Below are 18,145 nucleotides of genomic sequence, written 5' to 3'. Positions count from 1 at the left end.
GCCTACCTCGGCTTCCCCAAATGCTGGGATTACCGGTGTGAGCCACCACACCCGGCCAGCTAATGTATTTTCATTGTACCTTTTCTCTGCTTAGATTTAAAAAAAAAATTTTTTTTTTTAATTTACTTTTTTTTTTTTGAGACGGAGTCTTGCTCTGTTGCCCAGGCTGGAATGCAGTGGCCTGATCTTGGCTCACTGCAAGCTCTGCCTCCCGGGTTCACGCCATTCTCCTGCCTCAGCCTCCCGAGTAGCTGGGACTACAGGTGTCCACCACCACGCCCAGCTAATTTTTTGTATTTTTAGCAGAGACAGGGTTTCACCATGTTAGCCAGGATGGTCTCGATCTCCTGACCTCGTGATCCGCCTGCCTCGGCCTCCCAAAGTCCTGGGATTACAGGCATGAGCCACTGTGCCCGGCCTGCTTAGATATGTTTAGATACACAAATACTTACCATTGTGTTACAATTACCTACAGTATTCAGTACAATAGCATGCTATACACATTTTTAACCTAGGAGCAGTGGGCTATACCATACAGCCTAGGTGTGTAGTAGGCTATGCCATCTAGGTTTGTGTATGTAAAACTCTATGATGTTTACAGGATGGCAAAATTTCCTAATGACACATTCCTTAGAACATATCCCTGTCATTAAGTGACACAAGACGGCATATCATAAAACAAAATGGGAAAACCATCCAACTGAACAAGAACGGATTTTATAATGCTGGTGTTGGAATAGCAGATTATTAAAGGAAGAGCCTGACAGATTCAATAGGCTAGGTCTGCACCTTCCAGGGACACTCCAGCCCTGGCTTTTTATTTTGTCTAGCTGGGTGTCAAAATGCTAGACTCTTCTTTAGTTTTTTTTTGTTTTTTGGGTTTTTTTTGAGACGGAGTCTTGCTCTTGTCGCCCAGGCTAGAGTGCAATGGCACGATCTCGGCTCACTGAAACCTCCTGGGTTCAAGCGATTCTCCTGCCTCAGCATCCCAAGTAGCTAGGATTAAAGGCGTGTGACACGCCTGGCTAATTTTTGTATTTTTAGTAGAGACGGGGTTTCGCCATGTTGGCTAGGCTGGTCTTGAACTCCTGACCTCGTGATCCACCCACCTTGGCCTCCCAAAGTACAGGGATTACAGGCGGGAGCCACCGCACCTGGCCTAGACTCTTTTTTTTTTTGAGACGGAGTCTCGCTCTGTTGCCCAGGCTGGAGTGCAGTGGTGCCATCTCGGCTCACTGCAAACCTCTGCCTCCTGGGTTCATGCCATTCTCCTGCCTCAGCCTCCTGAGTAGCTGGGACTACAGGCACCCGCCACCACGCCCGGCTAATTTTTTGTATTTTTTTAGTAGAGATGGGGTTTCACCGTGTTAGCCAGGTTGGTCTCGACCTCCTGACCTCGTGATCTGCCCACCTCGGCCTCCCAAAGTGCTGGGATTAGAGGTGTGGGCCACCATGCCCCGCCCGGCCTAGACTCTTCTTGTAGGACTCCATCTGTAGCATTGCTCTTAGCTTATCTGCTCTCATTAAGGCCTTTTGTGGGAGGGGAAAAAACAACACAGACACAGGTATGCATTTGGGCATTTGCCTAACCCACTTCCAGAGTTTCTCAGTCTCTGGGGCGGCAGGCAATGCTTTAGTTGGGCTCCCACACTCTTCACTATCTTCTCCTGAGTTCCTTGCAGTAGCTCAGACTCCTTCCCTCAGTGCTCCCTCCCTCTCACCTCTAGGCCTTTGCATATGCTGCTTCCTCCTGAAACGGCCTCTGTACCCTTGGCCTGGTAAGTGACTTCTTGTCCTTCAGGATTCAGTTCTGGTGTGACCTCCTCCAGGAAGCCATCCTTGATCTCTCCCAGGCCAGGCTATGTGCTCCCTTAGCACAATGCCCTCCTCTTCTACCCAGGCAAGCCATAGCAGTGAGGCTGCCAGTGGTGACAATGCACTAAGGAACAATGCACTGAGGCTGGGCCCAGTGGCTCACAGCTATAATCCCAGCACTTTGGGAGGCCGAGGCGGGCGGATCACCTGAGGTTGGGAGTTCGAGACCAGCCTGACCAACATGGAGAAACATCATTGCTACTAAAAATACAAAATTAGCTGGGCGTGGTGGTGCATGCCTGTAATCCCAGCTACTCAGGAGGCTGAGGCAGGAGAATCGCTTGAACCCGGGAGGCGAAGGTTGCAGTGAGCCGAGATCGCATCGTTGCACTCCAGCCTGGGCAACAACAGTGAAACTCCATTTCAAAAAAGAAAGAAAGAAAGAATGCACTAGTTTCTGGGTGCCTGGGGAAGGAGAAAGTGTAAAGTCAAGCCTACTCTGCATGTATTAAAGCAGGAAGGTGACTCGTCTCTGTTCTGGGATCTACCTCCAGGGAGTGACATTTGATCTGTTTAGGAGAGTGGATTGGCACATGGGCTCTGGAGCCAGACTCTCTGAGTCCAAATTCTGGCTCTGACACTAACCAGTGTGTGGCCATGAGCCTTGATCTCTTCCTCATCTGTAATATGCGAATAGTAATAGAAACCACCTCATAGGGATATTGTGAGAATCACATGTATTATGGGTTTCCTCTTAATATTGTTACTATTTTAAAAAATATTTTTATTTTATTTTGTGTTTTAGAGACAGAGTCTCACTCTGTTGCCCAGGCTGGAGTGCAGTAACAAGATCATAACTTACTGTACGCTTGGACTTCAGGACTCAAGGTATCCTATCTCCTCAGCATCCTGAGCAGCTGGGACTACAGGTAACTGCCGCCATGGCCGGCTAATTAAAAAAATTTTTTTTGGTGGGGCGCAGTGGCTCATGCCTGTAATCTCAGCACTTTGGTAGACCTAGGTGGGTGGATCACTTGAGGTCAGGAGTTCGAGACCAGCCTGGCCAACATGCTGAAATCCCTTCTCTACTAAAAATACAAAAATTAACTGGGTGTGGTGGCCCATGCCTGTAGTCATAGCTACTCAGGAGGCTGAGGCAGGAGAATCGCTTGAACCTGGGAAGTGGAAGTTGCAGCAAGCGGAGATGGCGTCACTGCACTCCAGCCTGGGTGACAACGCAAGGCTCTGCCTCTAAATAAATAAATAAGTTTTGTTGTAGAGGCAAGGCCTCACTACATAGCCCGGTCTCCTACTCCTGGCCTCAAGCAATCATCCGGCCTCGGCCCCCAAATTACTGGGATTACAGGCGTGAGCCACTGAGTCCAGGCTGTTATCACTACTTATTTCCTTCCTCCTCCCTGGAGCCCCATACTAGGACACGGCTGCATTAGGCACTCTCACTGCATGTCTAGATTCCCTTCTTAGCCCTTCCCATGCCCTATACTTTTATATCCCCCCATGGGATTACTGAGGGCTGTCACTTCCTCTCTAGGCTGACTGTGGGCCATGCAAGTGGCCCCTGGCCTGTTTGCTGGCCACAGCATCCCTAGACCCAGTGCCTGGCACTTCAGAATTGCTCAACATGTTTTTTTCTTTATGCCGAAAAATGCATCTGTTTTTTTTTTTTTTTTTTTAACTTTTTTTTAGAGACAGTCTGTCTTTGTCACCCAGGCTGGAGTGCAGTGGCGCAATCACAGCTCACTGCAGCCTTGAACACCTGGGCTCAAGCAATCCTCCCCTCTCAACCTCCTGAGTAGCTGAGACTATAGCCTTGTGTCACCGTGCCCAGCTGACTTTTTGTATTTTTTGTAGAGACAGGGTCTCGCTGTGTTATCCAGGATGGTCTCAAAATCCTAGACTCAAGTGATCTGCCGCGTGGGCCTCCCAAAGTGTTGGAATTACAGGCATGAGCCACTGCTGCCGGCTGAGAAATGTACGTCAGTATTATGGAGCAAGAGGACGGAGTCATGGTGGTTCTGGGAACAAATACTAAGATTTTAAAATAAACCAGTTTTGAAATAGACGTCACAGAGGAGACAGGGAAGTGGCTCAGCTCCTCCCTATTGCAGGCACCTGATGTAAGAGTTCAGTGAAGGATGAACCTGGGTGGGTTGCAAGCTGCTGCCTTGGCCTCCTCCAACCGCTGCAGGGTTTCTGGGACTAAAGGGAGCTCTGTGGATCTTTCTGGGAATGTTCTGGGTGCATGGGGTTGGGTCAGCCTGTTTCCGTTCTCCACAGATGAAGAGAACTTGCCAGGGCCTGGGCGACCCTCTGTGATCCTGCCCTGCGCATCTTGCAGTTACCGCGTGCTTTTCTCCCGCCCCTTCATGCTCCGGCCTCAACGGCCTGTTCCCAACATGCCGTGCTCACAGCCTTTGCACTTGCTGTTCCTTCTGCCTAGAAGGCTTTTCCCTCAACTCTTCACAAGTCTGACTCCTTATCATTTAGGTCCCAGCTCAACTGAGACCCTAGAGAGGGCTTTCCTGAAGTCCCCACCCTCAACTCTCCATCATTACAGAAAGTTCTATTGCGTACCACTGCTCTTGACCACAGACATGCATTACACTTTCCTACTTCTGTCCTTTGCTCATGTTATTTGCTTTGCCTGGAATGCTTTACCTCACCTTAACAGAAATCCAACCCCTGTAGAATTTGGCAATATGCTAAAATAAAAGTCTTAAAATTAGTTCAGCAATGTCACTTGTCAGAATGTATCCTTAAGGAAATAACTGTTGATATATGCAAAGATTTAGCTACAAGGATGTTCAGTGCAACACTGTTTATAATAGCAAAAATAGAGGCTGTGTGCAGTGGCTCATGCCTGTAATTTCAGCACTTTGGGAGGCTGAGGGAGGTGGGTTGCTTGAGCCCAGGAGTTCAAGAGCAGCCTGGGCAACACAGGGAGACTGGTCTCTGAAAAAAAAAGAAAAAAAAAGAAAAAGGAAATTGAGGCTGGATGCAGTGGCTCATGCCTGTAATCCCAGAACTTTGGGGGACCAAGATGGAAGGGTCAGTTGAGGCCAGGAGTTTGAGACCAGCCTGGGCAACATAGTGAGACCCTCATCTCTTAAAAAAAGAAAAAAAAAATTTAGCCCAGTGTGGTGGTGTATGCCTGCAGTCCCAGCCACTCAGGCTGGGGTGGAAGGATCGCTTGAGCTCAGGAAGTCAAGGCTGCAGTGAGCAGTGATTGTGCCATGGCACTTCAGTCTGGGTGACAGAGCAAGACCCAGTCAAAAATAAATAAATAAAGTCCCCTGGAGTTATAAAGACCAGATCAAACAATCTAGAAAAGGGCTTGACAGAGTGAACACTCAACAAACACCAGCTGCTTTTATGCATAGGAGAGTAGAGAGGATATTTGCCAAAACGGTGAGCAGCTGCTTCTAGGTAGAGAGAGTAAAATGATTTCGTTTTCTTCTTTTGGTTTATCTCCCTTTCCCAAGTTTTATCTTATGAACATGTATTTCTTTTGAAATAAGGGAGAGGGACAATAAGAGATATTTTTTAAAAATTCTTCAAGGCTCGACTCAAGTGATGGTCCTCCATAAAGCCTTTTGTCTGTGATTCTCAGGTCCTCCCCCCACCCCCGCATCCCACCCAGCCTTGTAGGTGTCTGGTCATACTGTCCACTAGAGAGCAAAGCATCTCTGGAGTCTGCAGTAGCAGGTCTGATGAAGGAACAAGGGAAGGAGGGAGCCTGCACCCCCACCACTCCCTCAGGGGAGCTTGCCTAAAGTTTGCTACTGAGCATCCGGACAGAAGCCACTGGCCAGCACTGACGTTCCACGAGGAGCCCAGAGGATGTGACGATCATCTGCCCATTATTTTTACTCTCGGACCCCCCACCTCCGGAGTCTGGGGGTCCCTCTGTGTCAGTGGGAACAGGGAGGAGCTCGAGCGTTGAGTGCTAGCTGCGTTTGCGAGATTTCAGGGGTTTTGAGCTAAGCCAGCGGTGGTCCGCGTTGGCCCTCCTCCCTCCCCAATCCCCCGCCGCGTTTTATTTTTCTTTGGGCGGTGGGTTGGGCAATTATGCTCTGCGACCGCAAGATCTGAGTGCCAAGGCGCCCCGCCCCGCCGTGCTAACCTAGTAAGACTGTGGGCTTTTTCATTTTCTTTCTTTCTTTTTTTTTTTTGAGACGGAGTCTCGCTCTGTCGCCCAGGCTGGAGTGCAATGGCGAGATCTCGGCTCACTGCAACCTCCGCCTCCGGGGTTCAAGCGATCCTCCTGCCTCAGCCTCCTGAGTAACTGGGATTACAGGCGCGCGCCACCATGCCCGGCTATTTTTTGTATTTTTAGTAAAGATGGGGTTTCACCGTGTTGGCCAGGCTGGTCTCGATCTCCTGACCTGGTGATCCGCCCGCCTCGGCCTCCCAAAGTGCTGGCAATACAGGTTTACGCCACCGCGCCCGGCCGAGTGTGAGCTTTCAAGTCCAACGTTCAGGTTCAAATTCTGCCTCCCCACCTGCCAACTCCAAAAGTTAAACTTTCTGTGCCTCTGTGTTCTTATCTGTGGAATGGGGATCATGATGAAAACAGCATCTAGGAGGAAAGGCTGAAATCTACTCGAGGTACGACGGTAACGGTTCCTATTTGTCGCCCGAGACACTAGACGCTAGCCAGGGAAGCTGTCGGCGGGCACTGCAGAGCCGCGGGAGGGCCCCTTTTATTCCCCCAAAACCGCAGCCCGGAAAGCGCACCCGCCCCGGCGCGTCCCAGCCCTACCCCTGGTTTCCTGCCCTGTCCCGGCCTGGGCCCCGCTTAGGCCGCCCCCGAGCGGGCGTCTCCCTCCGGCTCCAGGGAGCGGAAAGGGTTGGGCCGGTGGGAGGAGCCCAAGGCCGGTGACGACGGACGCCACGGGTCGAAGGGGCCGAAGAACTCGGCAGCGAAGGTGACCACGTCCTCCGGCTGGCGCAGCAGCAGAAAGAGCAGGAAGTCGGAGATGAGCGCGTGGGCTTCGGGGTGCTGCCGCAGATATCTGGCGTGGCCGAGCCGGAGCTCCTCCTGGCGGGGGACAGAGCCCGAGACTCAGCCGGACGGGAACCCCGCGCCCCAGGAGACCCCACCCACTCGCTCCAAGGAGAGCTAAGGGGCGCTGGAACCTTCCAGCCCCTACGGGTGTGCATTTCAATCAGGTGCAGAGAGATCAGTAATGAATTTAAGGCCCATGGGGGAATGGGAACCCCAGGCTGGTGGAGCCTCCCCTCACCTTCCGGTCCAGGAACTTCGAATAGAGCTCCATATCCTCCTCCCATACCAGGGGCTTCTTCTCAAACACTGGGCGTGGCTCAATCTCATCTGGGAGGGGAACAAGGAAGGCTGGGCGTCCGCACCCCAGAACCTTCCTTGGATACACAGCGGGATCCCGAGAACACCCAAACAGAAGGCTCAGGTGAAACCCCAGGATTCTGCCCACATGGGCAGAGTTGCAGGAAGGGGCTTCCAGTAAGAAAGATCCTCCTCTTACTGCTTAGGGTCAGGGGCTGGAGGGCAGATGTTCTCCAGCTGATTCCAGGCTCCTGTCCCGTTTACAGCACGCTCAGTCCAGCCCCCTGCATCCTGGAAGGCCCAGGTTTCCCCACTCCCCTTCACTCTCCCTGGCTGCCCAAGGCCTGGGCTTCACTCACCCTCTTCCCTCAAGATAGGCATCTTGGTGATGATGCAGCACCCTGGGGAGCCCACCTGTATTCTCTTGGCCAGGTGCCTGGAATGCAACACAACATGTGAGAGTGAGAATCTTCCTAGACTGCCTGCTATGGACTGAATTGTCTCTCTAACCCCCAGTGTGGTGGTATTTGGAGGTAGGGGTTTTGGGGAGGTCATTATGTTTACATGCAGTCATAAGGGTGGGGCCCTAATCAGATAGGATTAGTGCCCTTATAAGAAAAGGGAGATGCCAGAGAGCTTTCTCTTCACTCATGCACGGAAGAAAGGCCATGTGAAGACACATTGAGAAGGCAGTTGTCTGCAAGCTAGGAAGAGAGCCCTCACCAGAAACCAACCCTGATGGCACCATGATCTTGGACTTCCAGCCTTCCAGCAAATATATTTCTCTTGAAGCCACCTAGCCTGTGGTATTTTGTTACGGCAGCCTAAGCAGACTCATACATGACAGTGCCCCTTGAGAGACCTGTCCTGGGCCTCTTTACTTCTGCCTCCCTCTCTTGTTTTTTAAGTTCCTGGGTGGTGTTCATTTCTGGATCTCCAAATAACACACAGGGCTTGGCAAGTATTAGGTCCCCCGTTTAAAAAAAAACAAAAAGGATCTTTAGAGGTACAGCACTAGAAAATCATGGAGCCTCTTGGCCAGGCACGGTGGCTCAGGCCTGTAATCCTAGCACTTTGGGAGGCTGAGATGGGTGGATCACTTGAGGTCAAGAGTTTGAGACCAGCCTGGCCAACATAGTGAAACGCCGTCTCTGCTTAAAATACAAAAAACTAGCCAGATGTGATGGCGGGCGCCTGTAATCCCAGCTATTTCGGTGGCTGTGGCACGAGAATCACTTGAACCCGGGAGGTGGAGGTTGTAGTGAGCCAAGATTGCATCACTGTACTCCAGTCTGGGTAAAAGAGCAAGACTGTCTCAAAAAGAGAAAGAGGCCTGTCACAGTGGCTCACACTTCTTGCAGTGGCTCATGCCTGCAATCCCAGCACTTTAGGAGGCCAAGATGGGCAGATCACTTGAGGTCAGGTGTTTGAGACCAGCCTGGCCAACATGGTGAAAGCCCGTTTCTACTAAAAATGCACAAATTAGCCAGGCGTGGTGGCAGGCACCTGCAGTCCCAGCTACTTGGGAGGCTAAGCAAGGGAATCACTTGAACCTGGGAGGCGAAGGTTGCAGTTAGCCAAGATCATGCCACGCATTCCAGTCTAGGTGACAGAGCGAGACTCTGTCAAGAAAGAGACAGAGAGAAAGAGGAAGGAAGGAAGGAGAAAGAGAGAAAGAAAGAAAAGAAAAATTGTGGAATCTCTTGCTATGCGGCATTCAAAATAAAAAAGGTTGGCCTGGAGCTGTTGTGCATACCTGTAGTCCCAACTACTAGGAAGACTGAAGCAGGCAGATTGCTTGAGCCCAGGAGTTGGAGGCTGCAGTGGGCTAGGATCGCACCAAAACCAAAAACATACTAGGTTATGGAATAAAGCCAACAACGTTTTGATTACCTTTTCCCCAGTGTAGTGATTATGTCAATACCTATTCTGAAATTTTAAGAAATAAACTTGGCTGGACTCTGTCTCAAAAAAGCAAAACAAAACAAAACAAAAAAACAGGAACTCTTTCTTCCACCTGAATTTTCTTTTTCTTTCTTTTTTTCTTTTTTTTTTTTTTTTTTTTTTTTTTGAGATGGAGTCTTGCTGTCTCCCAGGCTGGAGTACAGTGGTGCGATCTCGGCTCACTGCAAGCTCTGCTTCCTGGGTTCACGCCATTCTCCTGCCTCAGCCTCCTGAGTAGCTGGGACTACAGGTGCCCACCACCATGCCCGGCTAATTTTTTGTATTTTTAGTAGAGACGGGGTTTCACTGTGTTAGCCAGGATGGTCTCAATCTCCGCCTCGGCCTCCCAAAGTGCTGGGATTACAGGCGTGAGCCACCACGCCCGGCCCTGAATTTTCTTATGATTTGGAGCCAGTGCTTTGCTGGAAAGTGTGCAGCAGCCTGCCACAGGCAATTCTTCCAGCACAGTGATTTCATCAAGTGTGCAGTCATTCAAACCTTGGTGTTTTTCAGTATTACGCCTTACACAGTGGTGGCTGCACTAGCTACCCCTCAGGGCTGTGGTGTGCAGTGAGAAGGTTTGGAAGGCACTGTGAGGGTTAAGAGGACGAGCAAATAAATGAAGAAAGAGTGAATGATATGGGTAAAGTGGAGGGACACTCCTATCTCAATGCCACCTCTTCCTGGTGCTATCCCCAGAAGCAGCCGGTGTCCTTGAGCACCTACAAGCTCAGCACCACCCCTCTGGGCCCACCATCAGCAGCTCACCCATCGGAGAGCAGGTAGTACTGGCAGGACATGGGGATGCCCTCCTCCGAGTGGACAGTCTGCTCCACGATGAAGACTTCAGCCTGCTGATGGTCTACCTGGATGGTCTGGAAGCCCAGGTCTTGCTGGCAACAGCCAAAATTGGGGGATGGGAGGTAAGGTGGATGCCCGCCACGGGCTCCCCATCATCTTACCTTAGCCCTTTCTCCATCTCATAACAACCTCACAACATTTGAGGTTGCGTCTCCCAACCTCCAAGCTGAGTTGGCAACCCCTCATAGGGAGCTATTTCCAGGTTCCCCTGCCCTGACCCCTCCCATGTCATCTCACTGACCAAGTGCTTCTAGTTGGCAAATTCTGTTACAGGGATGAGAAGCGGTATGGGGAGGGGTGTGGGAGCGGAGAGGGAGGATGAGCTACTAGGGCCAGTGGGTGGAGGTAAAGTGAGGCTCAGAGGTGTGAGACTAGACAGATTTGTGGCCACCTCAGATCTGTACTGTTGCTGGCAGGCTGTCCCTGTTGTGATTAAAACTTAAACACCTGTTATAGCTGCAGCTATGGAGAAAAAAGTGCTAATATTAAACACATGTTTCAGAGAACACGGAGGGGAATGGATTGTGCTTGTTCATGTCAAATGCATTGCTGCTTGGTGTGTTTTGATAGACAAGCCTGGAATGTAATTTACAAAGATGGTCAAAGAAACACAAATCAGCCCCCAAAGTGTTTCACTGGAAATTGTGTGTTCAGTGGCATGGCTTTAAAATCACCTATTGCAGGAAGTCCTAGGCATGCTGATTATGAAATTTTAGTTAAAAACAAAAAACGAAACAAAAACGGAACACCCTTTGGGGTTAAGAAATAATAAAGGAATATTTCAGTAAAGTTGGACATGTTACACTTCCTAAAGTTAAAAAATGATTTATTTTTATTTATTTATTTTTTTGAGACAGAGTCTCCCTCTGTTGCCCAGGCTGGAGTGCAGTTGTATGATCTCAGCTCACTGCAACCTCTGCCTCCTGGGTTCAAGTGATGATTCTCCTGCCTCAGCCTCCCGAGTAGCTGGAATTACAGGCGTTTGCCACCACACCCAGCTAATAATTTTTGTATTTGTAGTAGAGACAGGGTTTCACCATGTTGGCCAGGCTGATCTTGACCTCCTAACTTCAAGTGATCTGCCCACCTTGACCTCCCAAAGTGCTGGGATTACAGGCATGAATCAGTGCGCCCGGCCAAAATGACTTTTTTTTTTTTTTTGAGACGGAGTCTTCTCTGTCACTCAGGCTGGAGTGCAGTGGCGCGATCTCAGCTCACTGCAAGCTCCGCCTCCCAGGTTCACGCCATTCTCCTGCCTCAGTCTCCTGAGTAGCTGGGACTACAGGCACCTGCCACCACGCACCGCTAATTTTTTTTTTTTTGTATTTTTAGTAGAGACGGGGTTTCACCATGTTAGCCAGGATGGTCTAGATCTCCTGACCTTGTGATCTGCCCACCTCGGCCTCCCAAAGTGCTGGGATTACAGGCGTGAGCCACCGCGCCCGGCCCAAAATGATGTATTTTTAAAATCAGCCTTGCACTATATTTATTTTTCCTGGACTGACTTCTGTGTGGAAGGGTTGCTTCTCTGAACTGTTCCCACCTCTCAGTCACTCTCAATTCATCTGCCCCACACTCCCAGACAAACATGCTTTCCTGCCCTTGAAAGCCCCATTCCCACCTGTGCTGTTTTCTCCCCACCTGCCGCCCTTTTCTACTCCACAGCTGTTCCCCATCTCAGTGCTTTTCATGCCCTTTCTAGTTTGTTCCCAAGCCAAGTCCCCTGCCCAGGGAGACCCCTCACATAGGTCAAATAGCAGAGTTTGCCCTCGGTGTCCAAGGTAAGGAAGCGGGCATTGCTGGGCACCATCCGCCGCCAGGCCATCACCCTGAGCAGCACCAGGTTGGCGGCCTCTGAGATGAATCCCTTGATTGAGCTCCAGGGGAAAGAAGTCACTCTAGTTTTCACTTCCTGTTCAGAACAGATCTGGGTCAGGGTCCTGGAACCAGGAAGGGGCAGGGGACACGGGGATGGGCAAGCCAGGTGTTGGGCATACGGTTTTTTTTTTTTTTTTTGAGACAGAGTTTCGCTTTTTGTCACCCAGGCTGGAGTGCAATGGCGCGGTCTCAGCTCACTGCAACCTCCGCCTCCTGGGTTCAAGCGATCTCCTGCCTCAGCCTTTCAGGTAGCAGGGATTACAGGCTACCATGCCTGGCTAAATTTTGTAATTTTAGTAGAGACCCGGTTTCACCATGTTGGCCAGCTGGTCTTGAACTCCTGACCTGAGGTAATAGGCCCGCCTCGGCCTCCCAAAGTGCTGGGATGACAGGCGTGAGCCTTTTTTTTTTTTTTTTTCTTTTGAGACAGGGTCTTGCTCTGTTGCCCAGACTGGAGTGCAGTGGTGCAATCTTGGCTCACTGCAACCTCCAGCTCCTGGGTTCAAGCGACTTTCCTGCCTCAGCCTCCTGAGTAGCTGGGATTACAGGCTCACGACACTACGCCCGGCTAATTTTTGTATTTTTATTAGAGACAGGATTTCACCATATTGGCCAGGCTGGTCTCCACTCCTGACCTCAAGTGATCTGCCCGCCTCGGCCTCCCAAAGTGCTGAAATTACAGGCGTGAGTCACCACACGCCTGGCCTTCAGCTGGGCATATGGTTTTTAATGAATGAATCCTTCTCTCTTTTTTTTTTTTTCCTTTTTCTGGAGAACGGGATCTCGCTATATTGCCCAGGCAGGTCTCGAACTCCTGGGCTCAAGCTATCCTCCCGCCTCTTGCCTCTGAGAGCTGGGATTACAGGCGTGAGACACCACGCCCTGCCTAATGAATGAATCCTTAGTCCGGACTCCTGGCTTCATCTAATCTGGTCCCCGCTCAGGGTTCTGAAGAGGACATTGTGAAAGAAAAATAAATCTTGGGACCTCAAATCACTAAGCCAAAGGGAAGTCAAGCTGGGAACTGCTTCAGGCAAAGCTGCCTCCCATTTTATTCCTAAACAAGGTAGCTACTAAGAGACAAAAAAGCTATATACCTCCCTCACTATTTGCCCACAAGGAAATTCCTTGTGGACAAAGGACAGACAGAACTCAAAGTCATCCCTCTGCTCACGTGAGATAAATGCATATCTGATGGCTTTCTCTGCTCTATTGTTTCACTAAGCCAGACTAAGGCATAAGCGACTACTTTTCTACCCCCCATTGCGTGTAAATTGTGTATTCAGTGAAAGGCTAATCAGAAACTTAAAAGCATGTCTCTTATCTACCTATGACTTGGAAGCCCCTTCACCACCTCCAGTTGTCCTGCCTTTTCCAACAAACCAATGTACATCTTTTTTTTTTTGAGATGGAGTCTTGCTCTGTCGCCCAGGCTGGAGGGCAGTGGCGTGATCTCGGCTTAGTGCAATCTCTGCCTCCCGGGTTCACGCCGTTCTCCTGCCTCAGCCTCCCAAGTAGCTGGGACTACAGGCACCTGCCACCACGCCCGGCTAATTTTTTGTATTTTTACGTCTGGTGAAACAATGTACATCTTACACGTGTTGACTGATATTTCATGTCTCCTTAAAATGTATAAAACCAAGCTGTGGGCTGGGCGTGGTGGCTCACGCCTGTAATCCCAGCACTTTGGGAGGCCAAGGCAGGCGGATCACCTGAGGTCGGGAGTTTGAGACCAGCCTGGCCAACATGGAGAAACTCCCTCTCTACTAAAAATACAGAATTAGCCGGGCGTGGTGGCGCATGCCCGTAATCCCAGCTACTTGGGAGGCTGAGGCAGGAGAATCACTTGAACCTGGGAGGTGGAGGTTGCAGTGAGCCGAGATCACGCCGTTGCACTCCAGCCTCGGCAACAAGAGTGAAACTCCGTCTCAAAAAAAAAACAAAAACAAAACAAAAAAAAAAACAAGCTGTGCCGCAACCACTTTGGGCCCATTTCCTCAGGACCTCCTGAGGCTGTGTCATGTGTGCGTCCTTAACCTTGGCAAAATAAACTCTCTAAATTGATCGGGACCTGTCTCAGATATTCTGGGTTCACAGTGTGGAGTGCAACTCCCATCTGGCTCTCATCCTTACCTCACCCTCCTTGATACTTCTGGTCACAGCCAGCTGATCATCCTGCTTCAGCAAACTCGTCTTCCGTTCCATGGGGAGGATGAGGAACTGAGGGCCAGAGCATGCGGGGCAGGATCAGGGACTCCCTGGGTCCCCCAGAGGTCACCTGACCCTTCTCCATTAATGAGAAAACTGAGGTTTAAAGATTGTGACTTAAAAAAAAAGCAGCCAGGCCGGGCGCGGTGGCTCACGCCTGTAATCCCAGCACTGTGGGAGGCCGAGGAGGGCAGATCACGAGGTCAGGAGATTGAGACCACCCTGGCTAACACGGTGAAACCCCGTCTCTACTAAAAATACAAAAATTAGCTGGCTTTGGTGGCACATGCCTGTAGTCTCAGCTACTTGGGAGGCTGAGGCAGGAGAATCGCTTGAACCTGGGAGATGGAAGTTGCAGTGAGCCGAGATCGCGCCACTACACTCCAGCCTGGGCAACAGAGCGAGACTCCATCTCAAAAACAAACAAACAAAAAACCAAGCAGCAGGGCCGGGTGTTGTGGCTCATGCCTGTAATCCCAGCACTTTGGGAGGCCCAGGCGGGCAGATCACTTGAGGTCAGGAGTTCAAGACCAGCCTGGCCAACATGGCAAAACCCCATCTCTATTAAAGGTACAAAAATTAACCAGGTGTGGTGGTGCACGTCTGTAATTCCCAGCTACTTGGGAGGCTGAGGCAGGAGAATTGCTTGAACCCGGAAGGTGAAGGTTACAGTGAGCTGAGATTGCACCACTGCACTCCAGCCTGGGTGATAAGAGCAAGACTCTGTCTCAAAAATAATAATAGTAATAAAATATAAAAAAATAAAAAACAGCAGCAACAAAAACCAAAAAACACCTTTCATACACAGTGAAGCTGAAGAATAGCAGTCGTGTTATGATGCAATATAAAGTTCAAAAACAATGCACTTCAGAACACTGGTTTTAAAAGATGGGGGTGGGCCAGGCGCAGGGACAGCAGGTTGCCACTGATAAGTTCTCCTGATACCCAAACTCTGAACCCAGCCCACACCAGCCCTCCTCCAGCCTGAGAGCCCTGTGCCTCCCTGGAGGCCTGGTGGGCTGGCCTTTCCCAGAGCCTAGTCTTCCCTGGGGGCCTTTTTCACCTGGCCTCCAAGTCTCCCAGCTCTGTGCCCCTCACATCCAGCCCCAGCCACTTAATTAACTTGTGGAATGTGAACATGACCTGTTTACATACTGGAAACTACTCAAGGCTAAAAACCTTCCCACAGAAACCAGAAACCATCCCCCAAGCTTTTTTTTGAGACGGAGTCTTGCTCTGTCACGCAGGCTGGAGTGCAGTGGTGCGATCCCAGCTTACTGCAACCTTTGCCTCCCGGGTTCAAGTGGTGCGATCCCAGCTTACTGCAACCTTTGCCTCCCGGGTTCAAGCGATTCTCCTGTCTCAGCCTCCCGAGTAGCCGGGATTACAGGTGCCCACCACCACGCCCGGATAATTTTGTTTTTGTATTTTTAGTAGAGGTGGGATTTCACCATCTTGGCCAGGCTGGTCTTGAACTCCTGACCTCGTGATCCACCTGCCTTGGCCTCCCGAAGTGTTGGGATTACAGATGTGAGCCACTGCGCCTGGCTAATTTTGTGTTTTTAGTAGAGACAGGGTTTCTCCATGTTGGTCAGGCTGGTCTTGAACTCCCGACCTCAGGTGATCGGCTTGCATCGGCCTCCCAAAGTGCTGGGATTACAGGCGTGAGCCACCGTGCCCAACCTCCATCTTTTTTTTTTTGAGACAGGGTCTCATTCTGTCACCCGGGCTGGAGTACAGCGGCACACACACTGCTCACTGCAGCCTCGACCTCCTGGGCTCCACTGAACCTTCCACCTCAGCCTCCCAAGTAGCTGGGACTACAGGCAAACATCACCACACCCAGCTACTTTTTGTATTTTTTGTACAAAAATTTTGTTTATATTTGGGTTTTGCCATATTTGGCTCAAACTCCTGGGCTCAAGGGATCCTCCCACTTAGGCCTCCCAAAGTGCTGGGATTATAGGCCTGAGCCATTGTGCCTGGCCCACCCTCATTGTTTTTTAATTTTTTTCTTGAGATGGAGTCTTGCTCTGTCACCCAGGCTGGAGTGCAGTGGCGCGATCTCAGCTCACAGCAACCTCTGCCTCCTGGGTTCAAGCGATTCTCCTGCCTCAGCCTTCCGAGTAGCTGGGACTACAGGCGTGCGCCACCACGCCTGGCTAATTTTTGTAGAGATGGGGTTTCGCTATGTTGGCCAGGCTGGTCTCGAACTCCTGACCTCAGGGTGATCCGCCCACCTCTGCCTCCCAAAGTGCTGGGATTACAGGCGTGAGCCACTGTGCCCAGCCCACCCCCATGTTTTAAAATCAGTGTTCTGAAGTGCGTTGCTTTTGAGCTTTATATTGCATCATAACACGACCACTATTCTTCAGCTTCACTGTGTATGAAATAGGTTTTTTGGTTTGTTGTTGCTGCTGTTTTTTAAGTCAAAATCTCTCTTCTCTCCCCTGGATTGGGTCAAGGCTGGGGCCCCGGAAAGTACCTTGATGAAGTCTTGGCTGTGCTGTTCCATGAGCTCCAGCTTCTCTGAGAGATAGCCTGGGGTGCAGGAACACAGGCATTAACATCACAGGAGATGTGGGCCAGAGGCTGAAGGAAGGGAAGGTGGTGGCGCAGGCTGGAGGACTAGGTGTAATACGGTCCTAGAAAAACTACAGGATGGGTAAGAGGTGCCCTCATCCCGAGTCCATGAGGAACTCGCTCGTCCCTCCCCCACCCTGTGCCTTGTCCTGGTCCAAGGCAAAGCCAAGGGCTTGGTCCTGAAAAAAGATTCTAGGAATGGTGGAGGGGAGGGGTGAAGGAAGGGGAGGGTGACGGGCATCAGGCAGCAGGAACGCTACCCAGGAGGGAATTTCCGCAGAGCATTTTGTCCAAGAAGCCTCGGCTAGAGGCATGCACGAAGAGGCAGTATGTCAGCACGCCGAGTTTTTCCTGGTATTTCCCTCTCTGCACCTCAATGGTCAGCTCTCCCTGAGGCTCCCCGGTGTCTGAGACCATGGCCAGCGTCTCAGAGAAGAACAGCATCTGTAGCTCTTCCTCGTCTGGGGTGAGGGGCCCGTGGGAACAGATAAAGCCCCTGTTCCTGGGGCCCAATCCAATCCTCTGACCCCATGACCACCAGTGTCCCCACAGTCCCCACCTGCCTCCTCATCCCACAGCCTTCCTCACTGGCACGGACAGGTGGAGACTCCTGCCCCATGTCCCCATGTCCCCGGGGGGCCTTCCCTTGAAGAGTGTCAACAAACAGGCCTCAGGCCTTTTCTGAGTCCCAGGAGAATCAAGGAAAAGAGAGAGAGAGAGAGAGAGGGAGAGAGACAGAGACAGAAAGGGAGAGAGAGGGAGAGAGAGAGAGAGAGACACAGACAGAGAGACTGGACCTTCTTTCTTCCCTCCTCTCCAGACTTGCACCCCTCCTGCACCCCCAACTCCGACACTGTCTGAGCTCACGGAGGGAGCTGAGGAAGTCGATGGCTTCAGCATTGGCCTCTGGGAGTGGCAGACACTCCGCACCCGAGGGCTGGTGGTCCTTAGCTCTGGAGCCTACAAAAGGATGAGAGGCTAAGATGGCAGACCCTGGGGAGAAGGGCAGGGGTCAGGGAGGCAAGGCAGGGTACCTCAGTCCTGGCCCCAGCACCCAAGAACAGAATCCTCTAAGACTACCCCGAGGGTGGATTGGGAAGAAAGAAGAGGATCCCCACCTCCAGCCCCAGCAGTCCTCTTCCCACCTGTGGAGTAAACCTTGGAGGACATGCTGTGGGCCTGCCTCCACCGGGTCTGTGTCCAGCTGTATCCATGGCAACCAGAGCTGGCCAGTGCCTCTTAAAGGGCCATCAACCCACTTTACTGACACTGCAGGTTTGGGGCTCAGCACAAGTTTGAGGTGTTGTCCAGCAGAGGGAGCATTTGATATTCTTTTTTTTTTTTTTTTTTGAGACGCAATCTCGCTCTGTCACCCAGGCTGGAGTGCAGTGGCGCAATCTCAACTCACTGCAACCTCTGCCTCCCAGGTTCAAGCAATTCTGCTTGAGGCCTCAGACTCCTGAGTAGCTGGGACTACAGGCGCGCACCACCGCGCCCAGCTAATTTTTGTATTTTTAGTAGAGATGGGGT

General features: G+C 51.1%; 1 protein-coding gene and 2 long non-coding RNA genes across 16 annotated transcripts in view; 2 read left to right on the top strand and 1 right to left on the bottom strand.

Annotated features, from left to right (window-relative positions):
• Positions 1-6,131: 6,131 nt before the first annotated feature.
• Positions 6,132-17,826, bottom strand: CATIP (ciliogenesis associated TTC17 interacting protein). 14 transcript variants are annotated; one of them, XM_054478505.2, is made up of 10 exons: positions 17,734-17,820; positions 17,483-17,575; positions 16,876-17,076; positions 16,518-16,573; positions 13,958-14,044; positions 11,691-11,858; positions 9,854-9,978; positions 7,501-7,577; positions 7,083-7,171; positions 6,140-6,877 (listed from the first exon to the last, which is right to left on the bottom strand). In XM_054478505.2, exons 1-10 carry the CDS (start codon positions 17,783-17,785, stop codon positions 6,635-6,637), a joined length of 1,191 nt encoding a protein of 396 aa, XP_054334480.1. In that variant the 5' UTR covers positions 17,786-17,820; the 3' UTR covers positions 6,140-6,634. The 14 variants fall into 14 exon arrangements, with proteins under 14 accessions (XP_054334492.1, XP_054334493.1, XP_054334478.1 ...); XM_054478502.2 differs by having other exon boundaries at positions 17,483-17,608; positions 17,761-17,813; XM_054478509.2 differs by having other exon boundaries at positions 6,141-6,877; positions 17,413-17,575; positions 17,761-17,826.
• Positions 6,621-7,940, top strand: LOC134737712 (uncharacterized). Its single transcript, XR_010122883.1, has 2 exons — positions 6,621-7,674; positions 7,803-7,940. It is a non-coding gene; the product is annotated as an uncharacterized LOC134737712 (long non-coding RNA).
• Positions 16,644-18,145, top strand: part of LOC129031799 (uncharacterized) — a 31,316-nt gene continuing 29,814 nt past the window's right edge. The window contains exon 1 of the long non-coding RNA XR_008501129.1: positions 16,644-16,697. This is a non-coding gene — a long non-coding RNA (uncharacterized LOC129031799). The remainder of the gene's footprint in view (positions 16,698-18,145) is intronic.

The sequence above is a fragment of the Pongo pygmaeus genome, chromosome 11 (assembly GCF_028885625.2).
Source record: "Pongo pygmaeus isolate AG05252 chromosome 11, NHGRI_mPonPyg2-v2.0_pri, whole genome shotgun sequence".
NCBI classification, from domain to species: Eukaryota; Metazoa; Chordata; class Mammalia; order Primates; family Hominidae; genus Pongo; species Pongo pygmaeus.
The sequence above is the reverse complement of the archived record's forward strand: the minus strand, read 5'-3'. Positions and strand labels throughout refer to the sequence as shown.